The 27,994-nt window shown below is 44.6% G+C and overlaps 2 protein-coding genes across 5 annotated transcripts in view; one reads left to right on the top strand and one right to left on the bottom strand.

Annotated features, from left to right (window-relative positions):
- The window catches only part of FANCI (FA complementation group I), a 29,408-nt gene extending 28,191 nt beyond the window's left edge, over positions 1–1,217 (top strand). For all 3 annotated transcript variants that reach the window (XM_088657120.1, XM_088657121.1, XM_088657119.1), the window contains one exon: positions 59–1,217. In XM_088657120.1, the coding sequence (XP_088513246.1) occupies positions 59–124 (66 nt within the window). In that variant the 3' untranslated portion in view covers positions 125–1,217. The remainder of the gene's footprint in view (positions 1–58) is intronic.
- On the bottom strand, positions 208–27,972 carry POLG (DNA polymerase gamma, catalytic subunit). 2 transcript variants are annotated; one of them, XM_088657122.1, is made up of 23 exons: positions 27,668–27,972; positions 25,581–26,202; positions 23,737–23,923; positions 22,207–22,374; positions 20,517–20,663; positions 20,131–20,210; positions 18,816–18,998; positions 17,623–17,768; positions 16,005–16,128; positions 14,731–14,955; positions 12,751–12,871; positions 12,374–12,433; positions 11,740–11,844; positions 10,926–11,086; positions 10,402–10,455; positions 9,104–9,221; positions 8,547–8,682; positions 7,622–7,868; positions 6,656–6,778; positions 5,442–5,610; positions 3,416–3,624; positions 2,655–2,815; positions 208–589 (listed from the first exon to the last, which is right to left on the bottom strand). In XM_088657122.1, the coding sequence occupies exons 2-23, from the start codon at positions 26,162–26,164 to the stop codon at positions 525–527; spliced, it is 3,573 nt and encodes a 1,190-aa protein (XP_088513248.1). In that variant the 5' UTR covers positions 26,165–26,202; positions 27,668–27,972; the 3' UTR covers positions 208–524. The 2 variants fall into 2 exon arrangements, with proteins under 2 accessions (XP_088513248.1, XP_088513249.1); XM_088657123.1 differs by having other exon boundaries at positions 25,581–26,219; positions 27,668–27,958.
- Positions 27,973–27,994: the final 22 nt, after the last annotated feature.

The raw sequence follows: 27,994 nt of genomic DNA, 5'->3' as shown, positions 1-27,994 counted from the left end.
TCCTCTGGTGCATTTACTAATAGCTTCGTTTTCCTTCCCTCGTTTTCATCTCTTTTAGAGCACTGCATCTACCCAATCCAACACCAGCCAGGAACCCAAAACTAAGAGGCGACGTAAAAAATAAGAGCTGCCTTGGTCATTCCCAAGTGACTACTGTAGCTTGGTTCTGCTTGCCCTGCGAAGCATTAATGGAGAAAGATGAATGTCTCATTTTTAAGATGGGCTTTAATTAGATTTCTGCTTGCCATACAAGTGACATGCAATTCTCTGAATGCTTGTACCACAACAGGCTACTGAATAACCATCCTGACACAACCCAGTTAAAGTGCAATCTGTCCTTATGGCCCTGTCTGGATGTTCTGTCAGTTATTCATCTTTGCAGCTGTAGCCTGTTTTAATGATAGTCCCAAAGTCTTCTCCCTCTTCTCAGTGAAGAAAGTGCAAATCACAGGGAGTGGGTAGGTCTCCTTGCTTAACCTGCTTCTGGGAGGATTTATTGAGCTGATAAGTTGAAGTCTTGCACCTTATTTTTGTTTCTGCAATGAGCCTTTGGTTATTTTGAGAAGTTGATATATATCAAGAGCATCACCTGAAAGAAATTAAATAGTCATGTTTACACACACACACCCCAGCCAAATAACAGATACTGAAATCCACTTTTAAATCTACTTGTTGATCTTGAAATAGCTAGCAAGCTGGGAAGGGAATATAATCAACACCACTTTATTCCAAAACTGCTGATATTACAAGAGAATGGTGGAGAATATTCCCAAATGTAGGACTGACTGCCATTTTTCTAAAATGCATTTTCCCTAAAAGATTTGCTTTAAAGGATTCCTGCCAGAGCTTAATAAAATACATGAACCCTTCTCCTGCAGTGGTTTCTTCTCAACCTGTCGTAGTTGAAACAAAATTGCCATTGCAGCTCAATAATTAACAAGCTTTAGTTATAAGTTGTTTAAACACTCATTAATTCACGCCAATTAAAAAGTGATTATGTCAAGTGCTGAGCGTAATTACTACTTGTGATACAAGATTTCATCTTGAAGTGTTTGTAAGCACTCTGTTATTTACACTGTACCTTTGCACTGTTTCCAGTCAGTGGCTGGATAATAAGCCTAGAGCTGATGGAGTGAGAACAAGCAGTACGGAGGAATGGCTTTCCAATGCAAATGTATCAAAGCAGAATAAAATGTTACATTGGACAAAGAAACAAAGACTGACTGGGACATCCCACAGTTATTGTGAAGATGGAGACTTTCCTTTCCATGGGAAACTAAGGCTGCTGTGCATACTTACCTAAGTATTAGCGTCAGTGAATTGAGAGGTTTTCTGCTGGGTAATATGGCTATCTTTCTACATGCACAAAAATGTAAGGTGTTATCATATTGCAGTACTTGTGGCACCAACACAAACTACAACATGACAACCGCAGGTGGGGTGAGTGAGCAGGCAGGTGGCCGAGGAAGGCCTTCCCATATTCCCTGTGTCGCCGCTGCCTACTTGCATGTGCACACACACACAAACACAAGGACGCTCAAGATCCAAATGAGTGAGTGGCCTGGCTGAGTAAGGGCTGCTTGCCATTAAGGGAAGGAGGGTGGAAGCAGCCTTGCAACAGTGATGGAGCTTGTGTAAACAGAGGGGTAGCAGAGCAAGACAAGCAGGAGTGGCAGCCCCAGTGTTACAGAAGCAGATAGGGATCTCCTGTTTGGTCACTCTTTTCTTCCTATGGCGAAGGGAACATGCAAGTGCAAGCCTGGCTCCTGGACTCCCTCCGAGGACAAGGGAGAGGAGAAGGGAGATCCAAGCAGAGCCTTGCTGAACTGGAAGGCTTTAAAAGGACATATTTACAAGTTTTGGGCCGAAACCATATACTGGGGATGGCCTAGTTTGCACATAGAACCATGGCTTAGTGGAAATAAAGTCATGGGTTCCCAAAGTGCAGGTCATGGCTGTTGTGCTCATGCCAGTTTTACTGCTGTGCTTCCCATATTGTATCTGAAGCCAGTCTTGTGGTTTGCCTCACTCTAGACCAGGGGTCACCAAACTTTTTCAGCAGGGGGCCAGTCCACTGTCCCTCAGACCTTGTGGGGGGCCGGACTATATTTTTGGGGAAAAAATTGAACGAATTCCTATGCCCCACAAATAACCCAGAGATGCATTTTAACTAAAAGGACACATTCTACTCATGTAAAAACACCAAGCAGGCCCCACAAATAACCCAGAGATGCATTTTAAATAAAAGGACACATTCTACTCATGTAAAAACATGCTGATTCCCAGACCACCCGCGGGCCAGATTTAGAAGGCGATTGGGCCGCATCTGGCCCCTGGGCCTTAGTTTGGGGACCCTTGCTCTAGACAAACTGGTTCATCCAGAATGAGAGACAAGCTACCCTTCGCTGGGTAGTAGCACAGGAACTATGATCTTCATTCCAGGAACTCACTCATTTGGTGCTGAACCATGGTTTGGCTTAGTGTCATATGCAAAGTGGATCAATATATATGGCGTTCCTGGTTTACATGGCTATTCTAACGAGTAGACATAATTATTTATTATTCAGTAGTAGCACAACAGGATTCAGATAATATTTCTGTGAGAAAAGGAGGTCCTAGCTTCTCTAGAATTAAGAAAGTGGCACAATACTTACCCTGGGGAATGTTGTATCTTCTTTCCATCCCTGTTGGGTTAGATGGAGTGACACAATCCATTGTCACCTCTTTCCTTAAGCACCGATCAATGTCCACAGCACTAAAGAAGGCCACTGACTGAGGCAGATCTTGAATACCCAGTTTATATGAAAACATGCACCTGAAAATGCAAGCAAGGCAAGTAGTACAGATTTAGGAAATTCTTCTGAAAGGTGTCAGCTTTCAGTTATCACATCAACTACAAGCCCAAATCCTCACATGCTTTTACAATTCTTTTTCTTTTTTTAAAGACAAACAAACCCAAACTCACCTGAGAGCAGTAGTGCTCTCCCTACTTGTGATTGCCAGCAGCTGATATTCAGAGGCATAATGCCTCCAACAGTCGGGGCATTTTCCCCAGCCAGAACTCACAGGAACATGAGGCAAGGACAGGAGTGGAGGATAGTCTATGAAAGCTGGTCATGTAGTTCCTCACATCTCTCAGGTGGAAACAGGGCTTAATACATTATGGGATGGACACCTCGTTCACTCTACCCAGAAAAAGTATTTATTGCAAGGATTTAGAGAGCCCCACAACCCCAAAGTTGATATACTATGTCTTCTCTATGTAGTTGCTTTCCCAAGTGCTTCATACATTTGCTCTCAGCCATGGAAGGTAGGCTAGTATTATAAGAAATCTTTCAGGCAGTCCCTTATTTTCCAGCTGAACAGATATCCTGAACATTGGCCTGTAGGATGCCATGACAAAAATGGTGCTTACCGTGTAAGGAGGTTTGTGATCTGCAGGGCAAGAGCTGCCCGATAGCGATCCTCACTTTGCACCAGGTATCGCACTTCGTCATGGATGCTGATACAGAACCGTCCATCAATGTTGAACTCCTCAAGGAGCCATTTCATTGACACAAGCATCAGGTGCAGGTAATCTACAGCCGAGCTCTGAACCACCCAGTTTATTCTGCTGGTTACAAACTGGAAGAGAGAGAGAGACTGTTTTCTATTGTAAACTTCTGCTTTTCTTGTTGGCTGCCTACATCTTGAAAAGCATGACCAGCATATCAGTGTACACAAGTACTGAAAACTATTGAGCCCTGATCTTTACTGCACAATATCTGAACATGTTTTTAAGGTGGCTGGGAGCTTGCGCTGCTCATAGAGATACAATGAAAGCACTTGGCATGGAAAAGACAACTTGTTGCAAACACTTGATCCACGACATAGCTTGCTACACTACCTACGGATAACCAAAAGCACAACCACCTTGCAAATACAGTGGTACCTCGAGTTACAAACTCCGCTAACCTGGAAGTTACCTTGAATTGAGAACTTTTCCCCAGGATGAGAACGGAAATCGTGTGCCAGCTGCGCAGCGGCAGCAAGAGGCCCCATTAGCAAAAGCATGTCTCTAGTTAAGAACAGTTTCAGGTTAAGAACGGACCTCCGGAAAGAATTAAGTTCGTAACTAGAGGTACCACTGTAACTTTAAGACTTACTAGGTGTACAATTTCTACTATCCAACCTCCTGCAAATACATGTTGCTTTTTTGCTGTTGTTATGTAATAAATTACTAACCCTTGTAGATCTCCCCTGCCTGGTTGTCTAGTGGTGATTTTTACTCACTGCAGGCAGTGAAATCCTGCACTACAGCTCTTGCTCTTCTTGGGAAGGCTGCCAGAATCATTCTCAGCCTTTCTCCACAATCATGGACCTGGAAAGGAATGCACCTCCCCCCCCCACCTGCCTTCAGCATGCACAATCACATCATGTACATGAATATTGGCATGCACTGTGTGGCATGAAGCACATCATGGAGTAATGCCCAACAGCAAACGTTTTTGCTGCACGCTCGGCTTCATACAGGCAACTGGACAATTTAAATGAAATATTGTTCCTACATGTTGCTGGTCATTGGCTAGATACCTCCATCTTTCCTTTCCCATTCTTCTAATACAGTGGCGTCTCGTAAGACGGATTTAATTCGTTCCACCGGTCAATTCGTTTTAAGAAACATTCGTCTTGCGAAGCACCGTTTCCCATAGGAACGCACTGAAATTTAATGCGTTCCTATGGGCTCCAGGGGACTGGTGGTGGCGGCGCTTGCTCGCTTGGCTCGGGGAAGCCAGGCGGCGGCAGTGCTGAGGCGGCCAATCCCAGCCCGGCCCTAGGGCAAACGCAGCGCACGGGGCGGCTCCGGGAGACGGAGCCGAAGCACGGTGGGTGCTGCTTGCCGGGGCTGCCGCCTCCCGTCTTCCCCTTGGCTCTGGGAAGACAGGCGGGGGCAGCCCCCGGGAAACCAGCTGTAGCGCGGGAAGAAGGCAAAGGAAGATCAGCTGTCAGCTTCCCACGCTAATCTTCCTTTGCCGCCTTCCCGCGCTACATTCTATGGCCGCACTTCGCAAGACAAAGCAGCGGCCATAGAAAACCTCGTTGTCTTGTGAATCCCTCGCGCAACTCAAAACTCTTTCGTCTTGCGAGTTTTCCGTTGTGCGAGGCATTCGTCTTGCGAGGTACCACTGTAACACATTTCCAGGGAACACCCTCACAATGCAAGCTGGCCAACTACTGCTGCCACCAAAACACACTGTATTGAAGCAAGGGCTAGAACAGGCATCCCCAAACTGCGGCCCTCCAGATGTTTTGGCCTACAACTCCCATGATCCCTAGCTAACAGGACCAGTGATCAGGGAAGATGGGAATTGTAGCCCAAAACATCTGGAGGGCCGAAGTTTGGGGGTGCCTGGGCTAGAATTCAGAGTCAAAAGATGAGAGTCAAGAGGGTTCCCTCTCACCTCGCCCTTGACAGCAGCTGGCTCCAATGCTCTGCTGATGTGGCAGCCCAGCACAGGGGTGCGAGGAGATTCTGACATGGCAATGCTTTCCAGTTTATTGAACATTTCAGACTCTGTCCCACTGGCCCACACTCGCCGGTTCACCACATCCCACTTTTTCCTTCGAGACCTGCAATAGGAAGAACGTAAGAGCTGAACTAGCCATTCAGCAACAGACTTCTCTTTAGGGATCTGCCAACATGCAGGTACCAGGGTTCATGGATTGTGCTTACTCTGTCACCAGCTACCCGCCTCTTGACATTTTTCTCTGCAGCATGGAAAACACATCTGGAACTCCGGCCCACCTATTTCTTCTCCATTAGACATCTCTCTTTCTCCCACTTACATTGCAAAAGTTTTGTAACTGCCTCTACTTGTAGGCCTCACAAATTAAAGCCACCACCCAAAATATAAACACTGGGTCCCGTCCCACTAAGTGCTCAGAGTGGAGAAAGAAAAAACTCAAGTTAAGCAAAAGCAAGGCATTAAATCCCAGTGATAGAGTTGCTCAGATAAATGCTTTGTCTCAGTAGCAGGCAGGGGGTGGGGCAGGGGGAAGGACTCCTCCCTAAAATCAGGCTTGCACAAACTGCCTTGACCATGGATGGGAACAGATAATCTGTTTTGGGTTACTCTCCTTAAGTAAGAGAGAATATCAAAAGTTATCTCTAAAACTTCATCATCTTCTGGAGAAAAGGCCATGGTTGTTCACAATCCAGTTATGTTCTGGTATCCCATAAACCTGCAAAGCACCAGAGACTTTTCTGAAATCCAAAGGAGGACTGAATAGCTACAGCACATATGCCGCCCCACCACCGGGGTGGGGGAGGACATTATGTGGTAATAGGAGGGATAGGCTTCAGCTTCTCAAGGATTTCCATTTTCCAAAACACATTTGTGACCCTTAGGCTAAGCGTGCTTAGTGATACTTAGAAGCCACAAGGATGGCTAAATAATTTTTCCAGTGGCCAGGCTTCAGTGGCCCACATAACCTTTTGCCTTTGTCTGTGACCAGCAGGAGAAGGAACTGAGTAAAATGGAACAGAAGCATGTAGATTTTTGTGGTACGGAGTTTAGATGACCATGGCACAAAATTTTGATTTTTTTAAAAAAAGTTTTATTTTACTTTAGTGCCATGCATAACCTTCCAGTAGAAAACATAGAAAACACCTTACCATTTTCCTGCTTTTTTCTTTATCCTCCGCACATCTTCCAGGGACACAGAACCATCCTCTTCCCTTTCTATGGGGATGCCAAGCTCTTTCGCCAGCCATTCCCCTTCCTCGGACAGATAGCAGCTGTGAGAGAAGAATGGAATAAGAAACCACAGGAGTTGGGAGGGACCCAAAACTGCCAACACAAAACACCCCCAAAGTCCAAACTAAGTAGGGCCTTCAGCATGGCAGTTCGGGCCATAGTTCAAGTTGGAGCCAAACAAGTACTTAGGGAGAGCTAATAGCCTTGGTGGTAAACTGTTTAGAGCTAAATCACATGATCTGGGAAAGAAACATCCCCACTCTCCTCACACAACATCCTCTTATCATCCTGAAAAAGTTGGTGTCATTAGCAAACTTGGGCTCCCCACTGCTTACTTCTAATTCAAGATCATTTATGAACAAGTCAAAAGCACAGGCCCCCATACCAATTATTGGGGGGACTCCACTTTCTACATCTCTCCATTCTGAGAACTGTCCATCCATTCCCAAGCTCTGCTTCCTGCTCTTTAACCAGTGACTGATCCATAAGAGGACCTCCTTGCTCAGGAGTCTCTGGTGTGGTACTGCACCAAAAGCTTTTTGAAAGTCCAAGTACCCAATGTCTACTTGACCATTGCTATGTTCACTGACATTCTCAAAAACAAGGGAAATACAAATTAGACTGGACTTACCCTAAGGCACCACCAGAGAAGAGCCATTTCCTCCAATGAGAGGGAATGGTTCTTTCCAGATATACAAACTGCAGGCAGTAGTATTTTTAATCACTTATTTGTTGTTTAGAAAGTACACTGCCCAATTAAAAGGAGTGGTTTTAATTGACCAAAGCTTTTTTAAAATCAAGGTTGGAGCAATTACTACAGAGCACGAACATGATACTATCCAACTGATTAATCAGAGGTGGGCTCTTCCCCAAGTGCGTCTTACCGCCGAATCCCTTTCGTGGCAACATACAACTGGCGAGCCTTTTCACTGGCCTGTTGCTGTGTCAGGCGATGATTGAACTGCATGAGGAGGCGCTCTGCAAAGGGCTGCCCTGCCCCATAGATGCGCCCATAGTTGAACACTTTGGCATGTTCTCGGCTGATCCCCACTGTGGAGGCCGTCTTGCTGTGCAGGTCTGTGGCATTGCTCTTCTTCCCCTGAAGGGTCATCCAGCCAAAAGCTGTGCTGCCTTTGGTGGGGAAAGAAGAGGTTAGTGTGGTCTTGAAGTGGGTGTGATAAAAGGGAGCTTGGAGTGAAACGGGGCCAAGTGTATCTCCGAAATTCTGTACAGGAACAAAATATGGCACTGGATACAAAATGGAGCTTAGAACCTCAGATTTCAATTAAAAACAAGTTTGTAGTCCTTATGGTTGCCTAGGTACCATAATGCACACTGTCGGACAAGGGTACTTGCGGGATGCTACACTGTTGCTCCAACTGTTCAGCCAGGGCACAAGCTTGGAAAAAATGACAGCTATGAAGCTGCCAGAAGTGTGTGTGTATGTGTATTCTGTGCACCTTAGGAGCTTCTGTAAGTGTCTGCTTTTGTCAATAAAGAATTAAACTGCGAGCCATTTGTCCTCCTTGGCTGAGTGAGCTCGGGACACAAATATATGGGAGTCTCTAGACCCTTATAAATTATTTTAAAGAGATATGTTGGTCTGAAGGCGAAAAGTGGAATTTCTAATATGCAGTTTCTTTACTCACTGTACTGTAAAATTTTATAATAAAAAACTGTATTTCAAAACAGCATTAGCTATGATAGCTGAACAGAGCTTTCACATTCCCAGGCAGTAAGTATTCCCCTGACTACCAGCTGCTGAAGGAATAGACAGGGGAGGGGGGTGTTGTGAGTGGAAATGCTCACCATGCATGCCGGCAAAATGAGCTTCTCCCAAGACAGCTGCTATCCAAAGTTCCTGGGAATCCACATCAGCTCCAACCAGATGGTAGCCAGAAGGGGCCTGGACCATAGCTTTCAACTCACTGCCCACCCGGTCAGTCTGCAGAACACAGAGAACATAAGAAGATTCCTGCTAGATCAAACCAAAGACCCACCTAGTCCATCACTGTGTTCACACAGTGGCTAAGCAGGCCCAGAGTGCAATAGCACTCTCCTGCTCATGGATATATTATTACAGAATCTTCTAGTGATAGCCTGAGCTTGTAACTGGAAATCAATGCTCCAAAACTTGAAATAGCTAATTAACTAATTGGACTTTGTAGTAATGAATAAACGAACCGATAAATTATGTTTGCCAGAATGACTTCTCTATTCCTGTAAATTAGCCAAAGGTGTCTATTTCTTATAGACTGGAATTCTCATTATGGACAAGAAAAGCAGGATGGACATATCTTTGGGCAACTGTATTTCAGTTTCTCTCTCTCAGTAAGAATAAAAAGCATTAGAAAATCCATACATACTCTGGCATTACTGGCTGTCAGCCAGGTGGGCTCCACAGCTCGACGAGTTATTGTCCCGGCAGTTACCACCTGTGGCAGGATGGCTCCATAGCTATTCTCCTCGTCATAGTCTGGGTGCCTACAGAAACATCAGGGTGAGCCCATTTCATATAACATGAGGAAGCCAGCCTTGCTAGTGATCAAGTAGCTACTTGACAGGAACAGCTAAGACTGCAGGTAAACCCAGGGCCGTCTTGAGCAGATCGCGCGCCCTGGTGCTGAGGGGCGGAGATCGCTCCGCCGCCCACCCCGCCCTCGCAGGGCGCAATTGGTTTCCGCGCGGCGGGCCAGCGCCCAGCTTACCAGCCCCGCGCCATGGTGCACTGCGCCACTGGGGGTCTATGAAGAGCCGGCCCTGGGTAAACCAACACATCCTACAGAGGCCAAGGGTTCTAAAAGATTTTGCTGGAGTAACTGTGAACATTTATCACTCTTAACTGGCTGTTATTCTTCAGGTAATATACATCTTTGCTATTTGCTTGGAAAACCAATAACCTGGTGGAGATTCGTGAAAGGACACAGAACTTATTCCAAGTCAGGCTACTAGCCCATCTAGACTTATGGAATAGCAGCATACAAAAGGGGAAAAGGGGGAAAGGTCCCCTGCCCAATAGCAAAGACATGGATGGCCATCTGTCAGGGATTCTTTAACTGTGGTTCCTGCATTGCAGGGGGTTGGACTAGATTGCACTTGTGGTCCCTTCCAACTCTACCATTCTATGATTCTTTGAGTATCAGCTGCTCTCCCAAAACAGAATCCTTTTACTTTCACAGCCCAGGTAATTTACAGCTTGGCTACACATTACACTTGCCAGGGGAGAGAAGCCTGAACATGCATAAACTCTGTCTGCTGACAGCTCAAAAGATTCTCCAGCAACAGGCAGGAAAAGCTGGTGGTGATACAAATCAGATAGCGAAACAGGGCTGCTATTTTTCCGCAGGAGTTGGACGAGGGGGGAACAGGGAAAACTGAGATGTAGTACAATAGAAACAAACAAAAACGCTGATTCTGTGAGCAGCCAGCTATGCAACTTGCCAGTCTGATTTGTAAGACTGAAGATCTTTGAAGAATGAGCAGAAAAACAGAAAAGTTTGGAACCTAGACACACACCCTACTCCCAGAGACCAGAAGAGACTCGTGAATGCATCCCTAATTATATTGTATTTTATTACTATTTTAGTTATGTCACTTTGGTAACTAAAGTTGGCTGAAAAGTGGGGAAGAAATAAAAGGAAAAAGAACATCTCTGTGTGTGTACCTGGTCACAGATCGAGGCAGCTCTCCTCTCTTCAACCACACCACCATCTGGGAACTGACAAAACAAAAGAGAAACAAACTTCAGAAAGCAAACAGCAGAAGCTAAATAACTAATGTCTTACATTGGCCCTTGTCACCTTGCCTGAGCACACCAAGTTTCAAGCCCTTAGCCATGAAAGGAAGAATTGAGCTGAGCTAGCATTTTATCCAGGGCTCAACAAGCCCACTAATAAGATTGAACTATACCAAGCACACACACACACCTCAAAAAAGAAACCTACCTCCCCGGAGCTCTTAGCAAATTGAAGATGATTCAGGGGAGGGGATCCTCTCATGTTGCAGAGATAAAAATTTAAAGATTGGAGTAAAGTATACAAGCTGAATGGTTCATGGCACAAGAAGCACATTTACCTTGGTACTGAAAGCAGAACTTGAATTATCAACATACAGCATGGGAGCATGGAGTAAAGTCTGTCATGCAGTTCTGCAGACTGGTAATTTAATTCAAAGGAAGTCACACCCCACCTGATTCTTTTGTGAGCATTTCTCCAAAAGGAGATCTTCTTGTTGATTTCAAGAGCTTGTGTCCCTTCTGTGGCCCCTATGCCAGCTTTCAGGGTGCCATCCTCCATTTTGGGCAAAAAATCCTTAGCAAATGGGCTTCCAACGTTGTTTTCATTCCCATCCTTTTAACAGCAGAAGATGGAAGTTTGCTTTAGCTCAAGGTATCGGTTATAAAACAGGATTAGCCGGCATAAAACCCTCCTCCCTACTACATACAAAGTTGCCTTACAGAAACCCTTAACGGTCCAGTCCAGCAGCATCTATTCTGACCAGCAGCGACTCCGACAACTGGATTATGGCCTCCTTAACACTAGTGAAATGTTAAAGAAGCAATGTCTTGGAGCACATCTGGCAATAGGGATAAAGACTTCTAGGTCACAAGCTGCATTTTCTAGGCCGATTTGAACACTTGGCACCTCTTGCACATACTTTGTTTTATTCAGGAAAGAAATATTACAGTACATTTCCAATAGAATTTAATAAGAGGCTTCATTTCAGTGGCAAAGGTGCATAGCCTTGAGAGGTCTATAAAACCATAACTACACTCTTATTTTCCCCCCTACAAGGATATTAGAAAAAAGAAAAATAATCAAGTGGGGGAAAATTAGTGTATATTCAAGGGGGTGGGGGGATGTTCCCTGTGTGGTGTGTAACATCCTCCATATATCACGGACACTTTCTTGCATACATACTTTCATGCATTTCTGATTTTAAAGTTCAATTAACTGAACTTGAATCATCAATTTATTTCTATATACAAGAAATTCCTGCTCACCTTGTGAGGTAGCCTGAAAAACCAGCACCCAGGGATATTGACCTCATTGTAAGGACCATTGCCATGGTGATAATCAGGATGACTTTTTGAATGGTCCAGTTCATTCTGTTGGCAAACCAACATAGGGTTAGTTGGACCTGAATGTACAAGGATGTACAAGAAAACAAAATAGACAACTCAAGATGTAGGAATACCCCACCTCATAAAGGCAAAGCAAAAAGCATTTAGAGAAGCATTCTTGATTAGATATCTGAATGATGTTTTTACCATTCATGCCAGCAGGGCCTCATCCACCTCTGTCATATTTAAGAGGAACAATCACCAAAAAGTTGGGAAAATAGATCCCTCTCAATCTTTCTAGGAACTCTTGATGTTGCTCTCAAAATTCTGCAATGCTTGATGCCACCAATTTGCTATGGTTCCTCCCCTCCTATATCTAAGGGTTGCTGGACTAGACAAAGGGTTTGGGGCATTTGGGAATGCTCTTCCTACCTCCCCAATCAGACGAGCCCCTCATTCAGGCTTTTGCCCAGCACTCCCATGATCTACTACTCAAAGCACACAGGTTTAGGCAATACATGAATACTGATTTTCTCTCAATTACTGTCTTTCTCTCAAGGAGGTATACCATTACCTCACTAAAGGTTACAGGATCTGAATCCATCTCCATCTCCGCACGGCTGAGCTCTTCAACCTGGCATGAGGGAAAGAGATCTCTTTAACAGCTAAGCTCATTCTCTCCTCCCACATCTAATCATTTTCCTGATCCCCATCTGACCAAGGAGGTCTTTCCCAAGTGAGAAAAACAAAAACTCTTTGTGTGTAGAAACCTAGCTTAGCTTCATCCTTGACATGCTAGTTTTCTGTATCCAGTGAGTTTTCTTTTTAATATGCAGAGAAATCACGTATGCAATGCCTTTACCAGCTACCTGAAGTTGTACAGTTTAGCAAAAACTGCACCACATAATTCTACTGATCATGTATCACAGCTCTGAGACACACAATTGGTACCTTATGCCAGAAAGTGCTATTTTCTGTTAACATGAGCTCTTCTTCCAGCGTGGTGTCCAGTGAGATAGGTTGCTCTTTGCCTTTCTCCTTGCAGTGTTCCCGGTACAGATGCTCAATAACCCTACGGTTAAGGGGAAAGTAATTTTGCTTTCACTGAATTCAGCAAATTATCCTATTTCTTGATCCCATTTGCAAAGCAAGGCTAAACTTTGCCACAAGAATGTTATGTAACAAGGAGATTGGTGCACTGGGCCTGCTCACTTTAATGAAAGAAGTTTTTCATTGAAGGATGTTGAGCACTTCACACCTTTACTCATTTGCAAATATCAGACCTAAAAATATCTTTCCTTTTTGCAATTGGCTATAGTTCAGCCGGGACGTGGGTGGCGCTGTGGGTTAAACCACAGAGCCTAGGGCTTGCCAATCAGAAGGTCGGCGGTTCGAATCCCTGCGACAGGGTGAGCTCCCATTGCTTGGTCCCAGCTCCTGCCAACCTAGCAGTTCGAAAGCACGTCAAAGTGCAAGTAGATAAATAGGTACCGCTCCAGCGGGAAGGTAAACAGCGTTTCCGTGTGTTGTCTGGTTCGCCAGAAGCGGCTTAGTCATGCTGGCCACATGACCTGGAAGCTGTACGCCGGCTCCCTCGGCCAATAATGCAAGATGAGTACTGCAACCCCAGAGTCGGTCACAACTGGACCTAATGGTGAGGGGTCCCTTTGCCTTTACCTATAGTTCAGCCATACAGAAGTGAGATGTTCCTATGCCTACATTTCTACATCCAGACAAGCAAGAGGCATTATTGCCATTCATGAACAAATTCCAGTCAGGCAAAACAACTGGAGGATGGAGTGGCCTGGAGAGAGTCCTGAGGGCCAGACAGAGGCCAGGAGTTTGGTCTCCCAGGCCTGAAGTTCCCCACCACTGCTTTACAAGGCCTGGCTCTTACATGTAATTCTCCGGGGCTAGGGAACATTTCTTACATCTCACTGCAATTCACTGTGGGGCTGAAAGAAGAGGAGGAGGAAAGGAGGATGAAGAAAGAGCTGTGAGTGGTGGGGGCCCCTATCCCCATCTTTTGGACCCCCTGGAAACTCAACAAATCTGCTATACCCAGAACTGAGTGTGCAGAGGGCAGCTGACTGGGACACAGCTGTAGGCAGCCTGAGGAAGTACCATCTACCTTGGGGCCTGCTAAAAAAAAAATTGCATTACGGTTCCTGAGATCAAAAAGCATGTTTTCATCTATTTTGGGAGACAACTGGATGTCGTTTTGAATCAAGGTGGCAGACTGAACCTTTTGCACTGATTTTAGCCACTGATTTCAAAACTGAACTCTGCCCCTCCCTTTCTTGGAACTGGAAACCATCACAGAACAATGAATAAAATGGAATGATGTGCGGACTATCCAGTACAAATCCACTACTGTTGCATAAATATGTTACAGAACGCACCCTAAAAAATCCACCTGGGCGGTCCCTGAAAGGTATCAAAGTGACTAAATGATGCTCTCTCCTGCTGAGAGCACTTTCTCTGCTTGTCTTTGGAGGCAACTGCTTAGGCCGGAAGCAGATTAAAATAATCACACCTGCAGGGTACAACAAATGGTCTATGAAAGGAGGTGAATCTCCTGGAGAACCATGCATGCAACTTTTTAAAACTTGCTTCTCACAATTATCCCCTCTTTTGGGTTCCAAGTATAACTCTGGTGGCAGCAACCCAGTAGTGCTTTATTCACTAAGCATAATTAACAATTCTCCCCTCTTTGTTACCTCTGTGTCCTACCTCTTACTTTGCTGCCTTCCACTGCAAACTCAGCAATTTTAAACTATAAGCTCCTTAGGGTAAGGACATATCTTTTTTGTGTGACTGTATGATGCAATGAATACACGGATTGCACTGCATCAAATAATATTATTACTAGCAACAATTATAGACCATGGCAGCTTTGTTGCTTTATTCACCCCAAAATGCACTTCTTACCTGAAGGGGCAAGTAGGCAAGTCAACATCTGGAGTCTCCTCTGGCAGGTTGTCACTCCTCCCTGGCACCAGGTAACCCCAGCCATATTTCTCAGAGTAGTGCAATGGAAAGCCATCCCAGGTGAGCCTCATGAGCTTTGGGGTCACTCTCATCTGAAGGCTGATAAGGCCGGGCCCAGGCACCCAGCTGGGATCATCCAGTCTCTGGCACAGCTTACGATACCACCTATTGCAAGGGGAGAGTGGACCACAAAGTCAACAAAAAGCTTTCCTCAATAATGTTAGATAATTTGTATTGGTTGTTCAGATTAAATTTTATACCAAATTGCTCAAAGGCCTTTACCAAGGAGCTGTATGAAAATTCATTAAATAATAATTACATCTCCTGTCAGGGTTGATTTTACTCAGTTTAACAAAAGCTACCTCCTCTGTCACTGATGCTTCCAGGTGGCCCGCTGAGTTTGAATACAAAGAAGCATGCCTCATTGCAGGAAATTAATTATAGGGTGGGGCTTCCATTCGACAATGTTATGCTTCGTTAGCAGCAGTAGTAAACTTTTTTCAGGCTGAGGGCCGCACTATCTTATGGCCAACCCTTGGGGGGAGGGGTTACGTGTGAAACTGGGTGTGGCCAGTGTAAGAAGTGGGTGTGGCAAGAGCTGCCATTCAAAAGGCTGCCTTCTGAAAGACTTTCCCACCAGCCACTCTACTCTATTGAAAATAATTATTCATCATTCATTATTCATAATTAAATTTAATCATTTTTAAAAGAGGTTGAATTTGGGGAGGCTTGGGGATCATAAAATACTTTTGTGAAGGTTGGATATGGGCTGTAAGTTAGCCACCTGTAATCTTCACTACACTGCATAGGCCTGTGACCTTGCCAACGGAATTCTGTGTGTTCACAGCAAACGGAATAATTCAGACAAATAAGTGGTTGTTTGATCAATAATCATGCAAATCAAACAGTTCTAACTTTTAGACAAAAAAAAATCCACTCAGCATTACAGGAATGTTAACAATTTATTTTGCCCTTGTTTAAAAGCCAACTGTAAAGTAGGTCTACTTCTCAGGAACATGGGTAAATCTATCTCTAAGCTGCACACTTTTGATAACAGGTGGAGGCTCTCGTGGGCAAATGCTCCTTATAAAAAAAAATCCACAGAGCACAGAGAAAACATATTAAAGACTAAACTGGAATCCTACTTCCTGACAAAGAGATGAACAGAAGGTCCTAGGAAGGTCACTGTCTACAACTTCCCTTTAGTAACGCACCCTGGATGGCCAGGCAGGTGCTGAATTCTCTTTGGCTGCAAAGCTACAGTCCCCTTCAGACGGTCCAAGCACAATCGGCTCTCAGGGAGTTGCTGTTCTTCCTCTTCAGTTGGGGGTCCTGGATCTGTTTCCATGATACAACAAATCAGAAAGCAATTATTTTTCAATGAGTACAGTTGTTGACAAGGCTGTTTTATAACTACAGTACATATTACATTAAAAGGCTTAAGAATCTACATGGACGCAGTTATTCGGTAGCCTGCAGAGCCTATAATCCAATGCAGAATTTGACAGCTAGCAAATTTCTAAAACTCTAAATCAGGCACCCCCAAACTTCGGCCCTCCAGATGTTTTGAACTACAATTCCCATCTTCCCCGACCACTGGTCCTGTTAGCTAGGGATCATGGGAGTTGTAGGCCAAAACATCTGGAGGGCCGCAGTTTGGGAATGCCTGCTCTAAATGGCAAAGAAGAATTCAAATACAGTACATGAGTGTTTAACGCACAGTACCCTATGGAAGAGTAGAAATGTAACTTTAATGGTCAGCAAAGAAATGTTTTCTTGTTGAAATGTGTCAGCTCCGTAACACTCCATAGTTCTTATGTTCCTCCACTGCCTCTATATTGCACTCCAAACACCTGTGTATTCCATATTTATCCTCCAAGACTGTAATTAAGAAATAAATAAAAATGCAACACCATAAAAATGCAACACCTTTTTAAAACGGCACCTCTGGGATCTCAGGACTTTTTAAAAATTCTCTGGTAATACTATCATCCTTTGAAATCACTTGAGAGCTGGATGCAAAACATTCTGCCTGCAATGCACACTGAGGTATGTGTTTCAGGCTTGTAAATAAGATTTAAAAGGATGCTTGCTCCTACCCAATTGCAAAGACAGCTTAGCGGAAGGGATCTGAATCAAGGGTAGATTACATGCTTTGGATCCAAGAGGTAACAGGTTCAACCCCTAGCATCACCAGGTGAGGCTGGTAAAGACTATCTGAAACCCAGGAGAGCTATTGCTAATCAGTACAGACAATGCTAAGCCAGATGGACAAAAGGTCTCATTCCACCTAAGGTATATTCTTTCTCTCTTTCTGATCAAGATTTAGGAGAGAAATATTACAACTGCCAGTAGACAGTGGGGACTGTTGGAAAATGCACCTGGGGACACGGCGAACCCCCGGTGCCTCTGTGCATCTCCCAGTAGGCATGTCTCCGGAATGGCATGCCCCTTCACTCCAGAGTGCCTCTCTGCGACACTTCTCTTATGATAAATGTACGCAAGTCTTCTCGCATTTAACACAGCAAGAAGAAAGAATCATCCGTAGATCTAAACTATGTTTTATTCACACTATGTACAGAGAATCCATAATCACGTCTGTGTTCTCCAGATCAGGCAGAACAAGACGGTTGCATACAGCAAAAGTGAAAGTAAAGTAACAATAACATGCTCAGAGATAAGACAGTCTTCCGTTCCCGCACTCTTGTCAGACATCTCATGTGATTTATACTAATCACACTACCTAGCATTGGGTACACAAAATCCTAACAGGGACATCTGTGATTTGCTGTGTGCTAGAAAGCTAGTAGTTAATTATGATGATGCTCTTACCTTCCTGCCACTCCAGCATGGAGGCTTTTTCCATGGCTTTGGGCGTTTCAACATCTTCATTCTTCTTCTTCCCAATTTTTTTCTTCTTTTGCTTAAATTCCTGGAGATCCCACTCTAGATCCCATAGCCAGGGATCACATTTGTACCTGTTTTGATACATCAGACCAACCACCACAGGTTAATTTGAAGAATAAAGGTAAAGGTAAAGGGACCCCTGACTATGAGGCCAGTCGTGACCGACTCTGGGGTTGCGTGCTCATCTCACATTATTGGCCGAGGGAGTCGACGTACAGCTTCCAGGTCATGTGGCCAGCATGACTAAGCCGCTTCTGGCAAACCAGAGCAGCACACGGAAATGCCGTTTACCTTCCCGCTGTAGCGGTTCCTATTTATCTACTTGCATTTTGACGTGCTTTCGAACTGCTAGGTTGGCAAGAGCTGGGACTGAGCAACGGGAGCTCACCCCGTCGCAGGGATTCGAACAGCCGACCTTCTGATCAGCAAGCCCTAGGCTCTGTGGTTTAACCCACAGCGCCACCTGTGTCCCTTAATTTGAAGAATACTTTTTTCTATTTCCATCAGTGAGATCTTGGTCTACAAGCTCCTGTTTATTTACAGCAAAGGAGAGGAGCTGAAAGGGTACTTTTCTCCACCATGTCATATAACAACGTCTCAGTTTATCTAGATGCACCCACTGCTGAAACTGTGCCAAACAAATTCCTTTACTAAGTAGTAGTCTGCTTAATGAAACAGTATTGCATTTCACAATTCTATCTCATCCTTGCAGTCCTCCATTTGGGAATTGCCTACCCCATAAAACATACTACAGATTTTAATGCCAGAACTAAAGGTCAGCTAAAACTGAGGTCTGAAAACCCAGTTCTCCAACTGCAAAGATGAGGGGGAGATGTGGCAGGTGTGTGTGCATCCTTAATTCTTCCACATCTTTCCCTCTTTTCATCTTCTGTCCCAGTCCACCTCCTCATTTGAGTTTCCCTGAGATGTAGGAAGCATGCAATTGGGACCCCAACCAGAGGGAGGGTTGAGAGTTGCATCCTCCTTCCAGCTCCGTTTCTGCTTCATAATGTTCTCTCCTGCCACTGTTTAGTGGAGAGCCAAGTCTTCACCAATTATGAAGCTCTGGCTTAAGCAGCAGTGCACTGTAACAGTGATTAGGATAATAATATCCCTACCTTGCCTCATGAAGCAGCTGGCAGGCATTGTCAGCTAGGTTCATCAAGGATTTCTTCATCTCCTTTTGCAGCTCCTCATAAGTGACCTGAGCTTCATCCAGGTACCTCTCCCAGTTCTGATTGACAGGCAGGTAGGAGACTCCCATTTCCAGCATCCCTGCAAATGTGACAGGATGGGGACACCTAACAAAGAAATAGAAAAGGGGGTAATAACAGAGTGGAGCCAGTATGTTAGAAGCAACTGGACTAAGCTATATAAACTTTAGGCTTTTGTTGACCTTAGCATACAATGGAAGCAGATTCTAAGAGCCTGTCACACTGTGCATGACCAACAGACAGAACCAAGGATGGATCCATGTAGACGAAAGGCCGAGGCCACATTGCTAGGAACAAGGTCCAATAGCCGGGAACACCAATCTCAGTTAACAGTTTTAGCCCCATCACAATGGTGTTCTCATTGTGAACCCCTTCACTCTCTCCCATATGTGAACGGATGTCATTAATTCCAATGGAGAAAATTAAGTTCTGGAATTGGGGCACTCTTTTTTTTATATAGCAAAGTCAAAAGTGTACTCTTTACTCCTGACACTGGGCAGTCCGCAAGGACAGATTGCCCACAAGGGCTATTCCTCCCACCTGGTGGAATGAAATTCCACAAGAGACAAGAGATTATGTGCCTACTCCCACCCCCCACCCCAGGTTGTTGCATTGTACAAGCTTTCCCCTCACATTCTCCCTGCCCATCACGACAGACATTTTATTTAATACGATAATCTAGTACATTGTTTGATGTAACTCCCATAATTATTTGGCTCAGTTTTCCAACGTGCATTGTAAATTCTAGTTAACTATTATGTGTTTCTTTCACTAAGAAATTTTGTATATATGCACTTGTACCACTTCTGAAGGATTAAGATGTTTGGGGAGATACTGCTTCTTGTTTCTTTCTTGCAAAATTGAAACACTGGTTGATTTGTACTGATGTTTTACCACTACACTGAACCTTTCAAGTTTTATCTGTATCTAAAGAAAGGCAAGACTGGAATCCCTAGCAGGGTAAAGTGTAAAGGGGTTTATTGATAATCGAACACCATATTGTCCCTAAGATGATTCTGGCACACAAAGGCAACCTAAGACTATTGGCTAATCCAGAGCAAGCTATCTCATAAATGGATACGAGTGATCGCCAAAGAAGAAGAAGAAGAAGAAGAAGAAGAAGAAGAAGAAGAAGAAGAAGAAGAAGAAGAGGAGGAAGAAGGATCCACCATAAAAAAAGAATCCCACAGTTTAGAACCCGCCCACCCCAAGTCCTCACCTTTCCAAGAAGAGAGGAAGCTGCTCCTGGAATACTTCATAAGTAGCCTGGACATCAAGGGCACAATATCTCATCAGGTCCTTGGAAGAGAGGCAGAGAGAATAGAGGGAATGGGAATATAAATTATGTACACCTGTATCAAGAGCCACATTCCACTAAGTCGCATCACTGGTCAGTCTATCCTAGTATTCTCCTCTGACTGGCAAAAGTGCTCCAGATTGAAATCATACATCTTTCCCAGGTATACCAAGACCCTTTCCTTCACACTAGCGATGCCAGACTTTAAACATGGAACATTTTACATGCAAAGAATATGCTCTACAACAGAGCAGTGGTCTCTTGAATCCTTCCCTTAAAAAGCACCATCCTGTAGATTATCTCCCTACCTGGAAGTTATTCCTGATGTCATTCATGCTCCCTTTGACAAAGAGTTCCCGGGCTTCTTTCTCCAGTGGCTGGCCTCCAACATATAAGGCATGCACATCTACTAGATTGTTGATGCTACTAATGTTCACCCAGTCCCAGGAGGCAATCTGCAAGGTAGTAAGGCAGTAACTAGTCCACAAACCCCCCAAATGCCCATTTTGGGATGAAAAGCATTTAAAACATTTAAGAAACCATCAGATTGGGTCCTCAATCTGTAGGAATAAGACCTCCATTCTGATTAGTTCTAACTCTCAGAATTATACAGAACATCTACACAGTCCAGGATCTTTGCAAGAATGGCAAGTCCTAGGAGGCCTAGTCTATACATGTGAATGAGGCGGCAGAAAGTTGAGATGGTATATTGAACAGCATTACTGCAGACAAATAATTCAATTTTGAATGCTCCTCTACATAAGAAAAAAATCCTCCCTGCCAAGAGAAAAATAGCACAGTAGGGAGAAAGGTTCTATCCTAGTCCTTTGTCAACCATGTTTGTTTTCTATTTTTTTAATAAAAAAATAAATGTGACTATTTTAATATATGATCCCTCTGTCTAAAGTGAAACCATATACCATCTCAGCCCTCCACCACCTCATTCTGATGTATCTGTAGATCAGACTTACTGTGGCATCCATACAGAAATATAGCTATAGTTTGGCAGGCCTCTATCAGAGGATTGCCTATGAAACAATGACAATGCAAGAGGCAACAGAAGTCCATATTACTTAACAAAACTTTTCTCACATCTAGGATGTTGCCAGTCTCCTCCATGCTGGCTCTGCACTTTCCCCCTCTACTACTAATTTAGAATGCTTTTGCCAAAAAAATCTCTCCCAACTGTCTATGGTGATCTCTGTCAGTCTTCTACTAAAAACCTCATGGTGGTGGAATTGCATTTTGCAACTTTAGTAAGAGGCAAAATTGTACACATTAAGACGTGCAATTATAAGGGAGGGAGGGCAATAAGTTATTTTGAAAGAGAGAAATAAAGTGTTCAGTCCCAGCTAATGTAACCTCAGGTATAAAAATGACATCTCTATCTACCTCTTTCTCCACTCCTCTCATAGGACAGAGTATTAAAAAACAGTTATTCAAGTGTGATGTATGTATGAAATATAGATAGCACTTTAGTTCTGCAAAGTGCCTTCCGAGCTTCATTTCATTCTCACAACAATCCAACAAGGCCAGACATTCTCATTCCCATGTTATATATAACTATGACTTGATCAAGTATGCTGAATGTAGAGCCAGAAAGGACTTTGACACTCAAAACAAAACAAAAAAGTTTTTTTAAAACTTAAAATGAATTGGAAAGGAGTTTTACTTCTCAACATGTACATACACATTTATCTTTGTTTCACTGTCACCTCTAGACAAATGGGTTTGTTAGTTTGCGAAACAATATATAATCCTAAAAATATGTTTACCGGAGACCAAAGAGGAGCTAGCATCCAGACCACAAGCAGTGATCCTTCTTCCAAACTGCCTTCTGCTCTTTTGGGGGGGGGGATTTCCAGTTCAATATACACTGGAGTACATTACATCTTATCTAGCGCTGCCGCTTTGCAAGCCCTATAGATATAAATTGGGGAGGCCTTGTGAAGAAAAGGAGGGATTAACATGCAACTCCTCTGTGCCTTTCCAACTCACTTCAGGGCCATCAGTTTTACTCCGTGTTTTCTTGATATGTTGCTGCACCTGCTGCTGCCCTCTTCGCTTGCCATGTTTTGCTGCCATCCAAAGGCTGCGTTGGAATCCTGTTAGCCCGGAGATGGCCATGTGCATACTCATGGTGTCCAGGAAACGCATCTGGGAGCCCTGAAATAGTTGTTTTAATGTCACATACACTGCCATTTCGACATTCATTTACACAAAGAGCCATACATGGCAAACAAAAAAACAGCATGGTATAGCTTTTGTTATATGCTAAATACACCTCTTTATACCCTAGACCAGGCATGTCAAACCTGCGGCCCTCCAGATGTTTTGGACTACAATTCCCATCTTCCCCAACCACTGGTCCTGCTAGCTAGGGATCATGGGAGTTGTAGGCCAAAACATCTGGAGGGCCGCAGGTTTGACATGCCTGCCCTAGACCATGACATCTAGGATATATGCTATAAGGGCCAACCCTCTTCTTCCTATTGTAAATTATTTTAACTAGTTTTAAAGTTATCTTTTTACTGTATATTGTTATAGCCTGCCTTGGGACCTCATGGTGAAGTGCAAATAGGAAATCCAGTAAGCAACAACAATAGGGGAACAGCCTGGAGGATAAAAGAGTATCACACAGAACTTGCTATGCTGTATGTTCAGGAGCAGGGCAACTGAGGGTCAAGTTCAGCATCATGTCTTACCAACAGGAGCCAAATACATACCTCAGGAAGGGATCACAGGCAGGCTGTGATGCCAACATTCAAACTCAGAGTTCACAATTTAACTACCCTGCTATCAGGTGAAATTCTAGCCAAATGCCTCATACCCAAACTATACATGCTATCTCCACCCTGAGGATTTGAAATTCTGACTGCGGCTTCTCCCCTGCAAAGCAGCATCAGAGTGGGGAGCCGACAGGAGGGGTGGTGCTTAACCCTTCCCTCTTCTGCCTCTATCTACCTGCAGCTCCTTCCCACAACCACTTTTTCTCCAGCTAGGATTCCAGACTCATACATCTGATCCAAAGAGGAGCCTGAAACCTTGCTGGAGAGAAAAGTGGCAGGCGAATGAAGCATTAATCACCCCTCCTTCTCATTTATGGCTTTTCCCTTACAAATAGTACCCTCCTGACAGCAGTTTGCAGAGAAGCAATGGCTGGGTTTTAAAGATACAAGGCAATAGCAGAACACATACCGGTAGCTCTATCATTGGACAAACAAACAAGGACAGCTGCTTTGTTTGCACCTGTAGCATCAAAGATTCACAGGGACTTTGTAATACAAAAACTAGCTAACTGCTGCAGGGAAATTTTTGCACCAATACAGATCTAATATTTGACCTGCTAAGCTTCATTTCGACAAGTATTTATTTGTATCTTGTTTGTTGTGCAATTTCCTAACAGTTATGGCTCATGGCTATAATAACTGAATTGATACACATTGCCACAAACATCTAGCCTTCAGCCACCAATAACAGCTTGCATACAAAGTAAGCAGAACAGATTGGAAGACAAAGATGACTTACCTGAATCAGATACTGTTCTTTGATGTGCGCACGGTCAAAAGAGACATTGTGACCCACCACCAGCCTCTCTTGCCAATCCTGCTTGGCAAGGCTGCTGCCTGTTTCCAGAGGGATGAGATCTGACAGAGTCAACTGGCTGGACCAGGTGTACCGTTCCTCTAACAGTCGCTTGCTACACCATGAGTACCTGGGGACCAAACACACCCAGCTGTGTGAACTAAAGCGCTCTTTCCAGGGCATAATAGAACACCTGAACCCACCTTCCTTTCTTTCTAGATCTGAAATTTAGTAATTTCAGAAAGAACATTATAAGAACCAACATCAAGAATTTGGTGCCTCTTGTTTGGCTCTTCCCTCCCAAACCCCTTTTTGCTTTCATTCCATAGCTTTGTAAGCATGAGGGCAAATAATGTGTTATTTAATTTTTTAAGTTGCTTTGTGGGGTTTTCCAACTGAAGAGTAGGGTAAAAACACTTTGAATCATCACCACCAGCATTTATTTATTTTGTTTTAAAATTTTAATTTAACATGGGCCTAGGGCTTGCCGATCAGAAGGTCAGCGGTTCAAATCCCCGTGACGGGGTGAGCTCCCATTGCTCTGTCCCAGCTCCTGCCCACCTGGCAGTTCGAAAGCACGTCAAAGGGCAAGTAGATAAATAGGTACCGCTCCGGCGGGAAGATAAACAGCGTTTCTGTGTGCTGCTCTGGTTTGCCAGAAGTGGCTTAGTCAGGCTGGCCACATGACCCGGAGGTTGTACGCCGGCTCTCTTGGCCAATAAAGCGAGATGAGCACCACAACCCCAGAGTCGTCCGCAACTGGACCTAACTGTCAGGGGTCCCTTTACCTTTTACATATTGTATACGTGTACTGCAGGGATAGCTAAACTAGGGTTCATAAGATCAAGTTATTTAGAAGTTCAGGAAAACACAGGGGCTCACCCCTTTTTCAACTCTCACTTTGCTTTGAATAAGTTTAGGAGGTGAGTTCCAGTGTTCTAATTTAACACATCTCTGACCGTCCCACAGCATCTGTGCACAACCCACACATCTGGTTAGAAATCGTGAGTCAACAAAGAGGGCTCCATCCAAATATATAAAGAAAGGTCACACAAACCCCGCCCCCCTATACAACATTAATTGTCTCTTCGGAAGCAGAGTTTCTTGTTCTTGCTCTTTTACAAAAACCCAGGAAACTCCTGGGTGGAGACATTTATTCTCATTCTGGTACTCTTCCACAACAGAACGCCAGAAGAAAAGAAAGCAGCATGATGTATAAGCGAGAGGGGTTTTTTCAGCCCAAGGGCCACATTTCTCTCTGGACAAACCTCTGAGGGCCACATGCCAGTGATGGATGGGACCAAAGGCAAACATTGGCAGAGCAACAAATACAAATTGTACTTATGTACCATAAGCTAATTACAGGCAAGCAAGAAACATTATCAAAGTGCAAGGACACATTTCAATCATTCAAAAAAAAAGGGGGGGTATGAAACAGGGCCAATGAGCGGTGTAGCCTTTAAGGGCCAGAAAGAGACCTAGAAGGGCTGCATGGAACTGAGGCTCCCCAGCCTTGCCCTATGGTATGAGACCTGGAAGTGAATAAGAACAGGAAGGAGAAGTGGTCTGTTAGAAAGATGTGGGGTGCTGATTGATCAGGGGCCTTTGGCCAAAAAGTGGTATATAGGAATAAACCAATGAACAATGAAAAAAGTATTTTGGAACACAGGGAACAGAAGTAGTGGGAGACTGGCTAAGTCATGTTGTTGCCCAATAGGTTCTATTTTTACACAAAGTTTGTAGGAACAAAAACTTTCACCCTTCTACCAGAGCTGTCGGCATCTTACCAGGCATTTGAGGAAACAGCTACTGCAAGCGTAGGGCACTGGCCTGCATTCATGCACACTTCCACATCAAACACCAAGGCCCGCTCATCAGGGAAATCAACAGCTGTCTTCTCCCCATTGGGTCCATATCGTGTCCACCCAGATTTCCAAGCCCACTCCAGGGGCACTGGTGGGATCCCAAACTGGAGAAGTTCCTTAGCAGCCTCCAGATATGGGAGGCTCTGCTTCTGTGCCAAGATACGGAAGTGCTCATCGATGTTGACCCCATACAACTGGGGCAGCTGCAATTCCACATCAGGAAGAATAGTTGTCTCTTTGCCCCACAAGTCATGCTTCTGCAAATGTGCCACACTCTTCTGGATGTCTTCCTCTGAATATTCAACCTGAGCACCCCGGAAAATCTGCTCATGAAGATGCTTAGAAAGCATCTGGATGCCAAGTGGATTGATGCGTTGCTGTTTGGGGACAGAACCAGTATCTTGTGCCATCTCCTCCTGAACCAGGCGGCTGGCAGAAGAACCCGAGGACCATCTCTGCATTCCCCGTAATCTGAATGGACCTGTATTCCACACCAAACGCTTCATCTTCACTAGAAAGGAGCAGCATGGAGGATACAGAAGATCTATCAGGAGACAAAAACTATTAACAGAATCAAGGTTTAGTGTGGAATTTTTTCCATCTTCCTGCCCAAGATCCTGGGCACATAGTGTTTAAGTTATCAAGTGCCTAGACAAGTGTTCCAGATTCAGACAAAGGATTCAAAACCTCACTCATCCACAAAGCTTGCAAAATGACTTTGGTCAAATCACTATCTTTCAGTCAGGCTGACTTCCCAAGGTTGTTGTGAGGGTAAATGAGGATACGTATAGGAATGGAAGACGAGCCTGCTGGATCAGGCCAACTGCCAATCTAGCCCAGAATCCTGTACTCACAGTGGCCAGCCAGATGTCTCTGGGAAAGCTACAAGCTGGACCCAAGCACAAGAGCACTTTCCTCTCCCCTGGTTTCTAGTGACTGGTGTTCAGAAGCATTGCTATCTCCAGCTGTGGAGGCAGAGCATAGCCATCATGGCCACTAACCAAGGAGAGCCTCCATGAATTTGTCTCATCCTGTTGTAAAGCCAACCAAGTTGGAAGCCATCACTACCTTCTGTGGGAGAGAGCTCCCTAGTTTTAACTATGTGCCACGTAAATAAATACAGGTGTCCCGGGCTCTCTGGAGGATGAAATTGAAAAGCAATTTCTGCGACTGCTAAGAGTAGCCCCTTCCAACTCTACAATTCCATGAAAACATTGATGATCATACTTGTCTTTTTGAGATGGTGATAATAACACTAATAATTTTAGTATTTATATGCCACCCATCTAACTGGGTTGCCCCAGCCCTTCTGGTTGCTCCAAATGATGATGATAATAACAATAACAATAGTGGTACCTCTGGATATGCACACCTCTGGTTTTGCGTATCCTTCAGGATGCGAATGCGGCAAACCTGGAAGTATTTTTCCAGGTTTCGCCGTGCGCGCATGCACAGAAGCGCTCTACTGCGCTGCACGCATGCGCAGAAGCAGTCCCTCTGGTTGCGGAAACCTCGGGATCTGTCCAGAGCTCCGGAACGGATACCGTTCGGAACCGGAGGTACCACTGTACAGTGGAACCTCGGGTTGTGGACGTAACCCGTGACGGAGGCACACCCACAACCTGCAGTGTTCACAAGCTGAAGTGCCGCGCCTGCACGATTTGGCACTTCTGCACATCTGTTTAATGCTTCTGTCCATGCGTGAGAAGCGAAACCCAGAAGTAACCTGTTCCAGTATGTACTTCCGGTTTCCCATGGTCCGCAACCCGAAAACACGTAACCTGAAGCAAATGTAACATGAGGTATGACTGTAATAATAACTTTAGTATTTATATGCTGCCCATCTAACTGGGTTGCCCCAGCCCCTCTGGTCGACTCCAGACAGAAAATTAAAAACACAATAAAAACACCAACAACACCACTTTGTACACCAAACGTCCCAAATTCCCCCCTTCCAAAAATAAAAAATAAAATAGATATATCTACAGATTATCTCAAAATTTACCTACCCCCCTCAGTTTAGCTTATTTTCCTTTCCATGCCACCCAAAGGAGCTAATATTTATTCTCCTCACTAGCACCCCAACCCAATAGGGGCGCCCACAAACTATCCATTTCCCCAAACTGGGCTATTCTACCCCCCTCCCAAGGCTGCCCCTCCTCACACAAAAATGGGGTGGCGGCAGGGGGAAGAAGCTATACAGCAGCACCCACCGCCCGCCCCCTTTCGTGGGTGCACGAAGCACCCAAAACACCATGAGGTGTTTTTTGCCCACGACCCCAAACTCCGCCCCGCCCCAGAACTCACGAGGCGAGCCTTCCGCCGGCGCGCGACTG

The sequence above is a fragment of the Zootoca vivipara genome, chromosome 13 (genome assembly GCF_965207765.1).
Source record: "Zootoca vivipara chromosome 13, rZooViv2.hap1.1, whole genome shotgun sequence".
Taxonomy (NCBI): domain Eukaryota; kingdom Metazoa; phylum Chordata; class Lepidosauria; order Squamata; family Lacertidae; genus Zootoca; species Zootoca vivipara.
The sequence above is the reverse complement of the archived record's forward strand: the minus strand, read 5'-3'. Positions and strand labels throughout refer to the sequence as shown.